Here is a 4,080-nt window from a genome sequence, read left to right as displayed (position 1 = left end):
ATATTTAATCTTATCATGAATACTTACTGTTGCCTCTGGTCATTGGGAACCATGGCAAAAAGAAATATGAATAAATAGATTACACTGATCCAAAGATCTGATTTTGCATGGATTTAAAGGTAGTTGCCCCAAAAATCATAATTTACGTTCCAAACACGAAAGACCTTTGACCCTCGGAACACAAATGAAGATCTTGATGAAACCTGTGCTTTCACAACTACCACTTTGACGCTTCAAACGTCCATAAAGAGATGGTAAAACTAATCAATATGAATTGAGCAGTTTTGTCCACATTTTCTGACACGATTGCTTTATATGATGAACAGATTGAGTTTAAGCATTCATTCATATATAACTTTTACCAACTCACACATTAGTTGTGGTAAACGGAAGCTCAAGCATGTTTGCCAATGAGGTTCATTCTCGTGTTACGCATCACGTTTGATCTTCTGCAAGAACCAATGAGGTTCATTCTTATGTTACGCATCACATTTGAGCTTCCGCAAGAGCCAATGAGGGTCATTCTCGTGTTACGCATCACGTTTGAGCTTCTGCAAAAACCAATGAGGTTCATTCTTATGTTACGGATCACATTTGAGCTTCAGCAAGGGCCAATGAGGTTCGTTCTTGTGTTACGCATCACGTTTGAGCTTCTGCAAGAACCAATGAGGTTCATTCTTATGTTACGCATCACATTTGAGCTTTCGCAAGAGCCAATGAGGATCATTCTCGTGTGACGCATCACGTTTTAGCTTCTGCAAAAACCAATGAGGTTCATTCTTATGTTACGGATCACATTTCAGCTTCTGCAAGGGCCAATGAGGTTCGTTATCGTGTTACGCATCACGTTTGAGCTTCTGCAAGAACCAATGAGGTTCATTCTTATGTTACGCATCACATTTGAGCTTTCGCAAGAGCCAATGAGGATCATTCTCGTGTTACGCAGCACGTTTGAGCTTCTGCAAGAGTTTTGTTCTTGTGCATCAAGCAGATTGAACTTCAGTTTATGTTTGCTGATCAATGTTTGTATGTGAATAAAAGCATAAATTAGGGCCGTTCGGTTCATATGGATTCGTTTTACTATCTCTTTATGAACTTTTTGAAGCATCCAAGTGGTAATTGCGTAGCTGTCAACGGAGGGACATACAGCTCTCAGATTTTAATCAAAAAGATCTTCATTTGTGTTCCGAAGATGAACGAAAGTCTCACAGGTTTGGAACGATATGAGGGTGAGTAATTAATGACAGAATTAAATTTTTTGGGTGAACTATCTCTTTACAGTTTTTCTCAGTCGCTTTGGTACATTTCTCAGATCAGAATTGAAATTCTCAAAGTTACCTGTTCAATCTTCACATCATTGTGTCACTTGTGCACATCAAAAAAGCAGTTTCTCATTTCTTTGAACAAGTTGCAAATGCTTGTGTACATCCATGCAAATGATTATGTCCAATTCTCTGCTGTTTCCTACATTATCAGTTGCTTATGTCATGTTGATCAAAATGTTTTATAATGGGTCTCTTTTGAATAGTTTTACCCCCCACAACATTTAGGCATTAGATCATAGCATAAGTCTTTACATGCAAAAATGGTTGAACAAGTTGTCATAAAATGTCAAGCATATTTCTATACATTTCCGTTAGACGTTCACATTTCTACTTTTGTTTTTCTGTTTTGTTTCCCTTTGTGCTATGCAGTGCTGTCTTTTTCTCTCTGTATCGCAATGACATGGTCTGTCAACAAATTACAGTACCAACAGTAAAAGCATAAATGTGAATCTTGTCCAGTCTCTTACAATCAAACTCACACATACACTAAGGTGTAACCTACAATTTACAATAATTGTCATAAAAATTTTAGCCATATTTACATCAGAACATCCCTCCAGAGTACAGTTATATTGACAACATGACTAAGCAATTTGACTGTCTTATTCATACACAATGACACAAGGACTTGTCATTCTGATGGCACTGACATGTTCATTGACACAGATATTTACTTTTGAGAGATGAACTATGGATTTTGAGCAAGAGACTGGCTTTTGCAGGTAATCCATGGTGTTTTGCTATTTGTACGAATTGTTTTGAGAAATGCACTTGCTGTTTTGCAAATGTCGAGGATGATTCGAGAAATGTACCAAAGCGACTGAGAAAAAACTGTAATATAGAATTAGAGTCATGCATACAATGCTCTTAATCAAAAAACAAATTTCAAAAGTCATGACCTTTATTCATACCAGTACTCACACATTTTCCAAGTCATTCCTCAGGGATCTGACCAGGTAACCTGGCACCCTGGTCCACAGTATTCCTCGGACTGGAATTGCCACAACTGGGTTTGGTGGTCTCAGCCGTGCTGCTGGTCCTTTGCAGAAACTGAAGAAAGTTTTCCTGGATGGACCCTTCGTGACTGGAGGCTCGAAGTTCAACAGGTCTACTGGCGCAACATTTTCTCAGTTTTATCAGTTCCTCGCGGATCTGTCGGTTCAGAAGTCCGTAGAAGAACGGATTCACAGCAAACGAGGAATACGCTAGCCACGTGACGGCTTCTTCGATGTCCCCTGGGCTCTGAAGTGGAGTGGTGATGGACATGTGAAGGTGGAAAAGGAAGTACGGGAGCCAGCAGATAAGAAACTGGCCCACAATGACAACCAGGGTGATAGCAGCCTTTCCGCCACCAAAAACTCTCTCAGGAGACAATCTCTGGGGCAGGCTGCGGGTGGTGGTGATGATCGTGGTCTGGCTATTGATGGAATCCGAGCGACGCTTAGCTTGGTTGGCCGTCCAGCTGGGCAGTGGTACGTGCTGACGGGCAGCTGTCCGTGCGACTTTGTATACATTGCAATATACTGCAAAAATCACAAAAGCGGGGACCAAGAAGCAAAGCACGCTGAAAATAATAGCGAAAACCTTCCTGAGGCGACTGTGGCTCCAGTGTAAAGAGCAATGGGCTGCTGCAATGGAGCTCTGGTTCCCATATGCTGGCCAACCGAGAAGCGTAACCAAAGCCAGCAGGATGGATTTGACCCAAATGAAGACCATCACACCAAGTGCAAGGTTTAGAGTCATCTTTACCTCGTATCGCATAGGATGAACAATATAGTAGTAGCGTTCAATACTGATCGCAGTCACAGTAAGAATAGAGGCACAGATGAGGAACACGTTTAAAAATATGTACACCTGGCACTCCAGAACGGTAAACGCTACAGTGCTAAAGAAGGTAGAACTAGACACTATCCCGAGAGGCATCAACAATATAGCACAAAGCAAGTCGACTGCACAAAGATGACAAACAAACACATATTTTTTCATATGAGGAGCTCGGGCAATGGCCACCATGACTCCGCTGTTGCCCAGTAGTGCTGCCAGGTTAAGGGTCACCATGCAAAACAGCCCAAAAAGATCCTTAATCTGGGATTCCGAGTGGATGACCTCCTCCATGCTGGGAGGGGTAGGCTTTGTTGTGATCCGATGGCTGGACGTATCATTTGGAGTTGTGTGATTGGTCAGGAGACCCAGCATCAGACCTGGCACAGCTTTCTCCATATTTCACGGGCTTGAACCAGGCTTCTCCATGCGTAAATGTTGTCTTCTCTTCTTTTTGTCATGCGTTTGTGTTGAAACCATCTCTGAGAAGAAATTAGCAGATTTATTAATACTGTATTTCATGTGATGTCATATGCCAAAGAGCAAAGTAGATACATATATAGAATTAGATTTACATTTATTCATTTAACATACATGTTAATCAAAAATGTGACTTACAAATAGAAATAGAAATGTCTATATATATATATATACACAGCTCTGGAAAAAAATGTATTTCTCAATGTTAAGTGGTCTCTTAATTTTTTCCAGAGCTGTATATATATATATATATATATATATATATATATATATATATATATATATATATATATATATATATATATATATATATATATTTGTAAGTCAGATTTTAATATTGATAAAATAAATTGTTGTAGACGTACATCGAATGTGACTGACTGAAAGGGAACTATTGTAAGCTGAAAATTGGTAAAAATTCAAAAACAAAATATATCAACAAACTTCATTAACA

General features: G+C 39.5%; 1 protein-coding gene across 1 annotated transcript; it reads right to left on the bottom strand.

Annotated features, from left to right (window-relative positions):
• Nucleotides 1–2,258: 2,258 nt before the first annotated feature.
• gpr61l (G protein-coupled receptor 61-like) lies at nucleotides 2,259–3,545 on the bottom strand (the record flags this gene model as incomplete). Its single annotated transcript, XM_079840077.1, has 1 exon — nucleotides 2,259–3,545. The coding sequence occupies one exon, from the start codon at nucleotides 3,543–3,545 to the stop codon at nucleotides 2,259–2,261; it is 1,287 nt and encodes a 428-aa protein (XP_079696203.1).
• Nucleotides 3,546–4,080: the final 535 nt, after the last annotated feature.

Source organism: Gobio gobio (genome assembly GCF_949357685.1).
Source record: "Gobio gobio genome assembly, chromosome: 17".
In the NCBI taxonomy this organism is placed as follows: Eukaryota; Metazoa; Chordata; class Actinopteri; order Cypriniformes; family Gobionidae; genus Gobio; species Gobio gobio.
The sequence above is the reverse complement of the archived record's forward strand: the minus strand, read 5'-3'. Positions and strand labels throughout refer to the sequence as shown.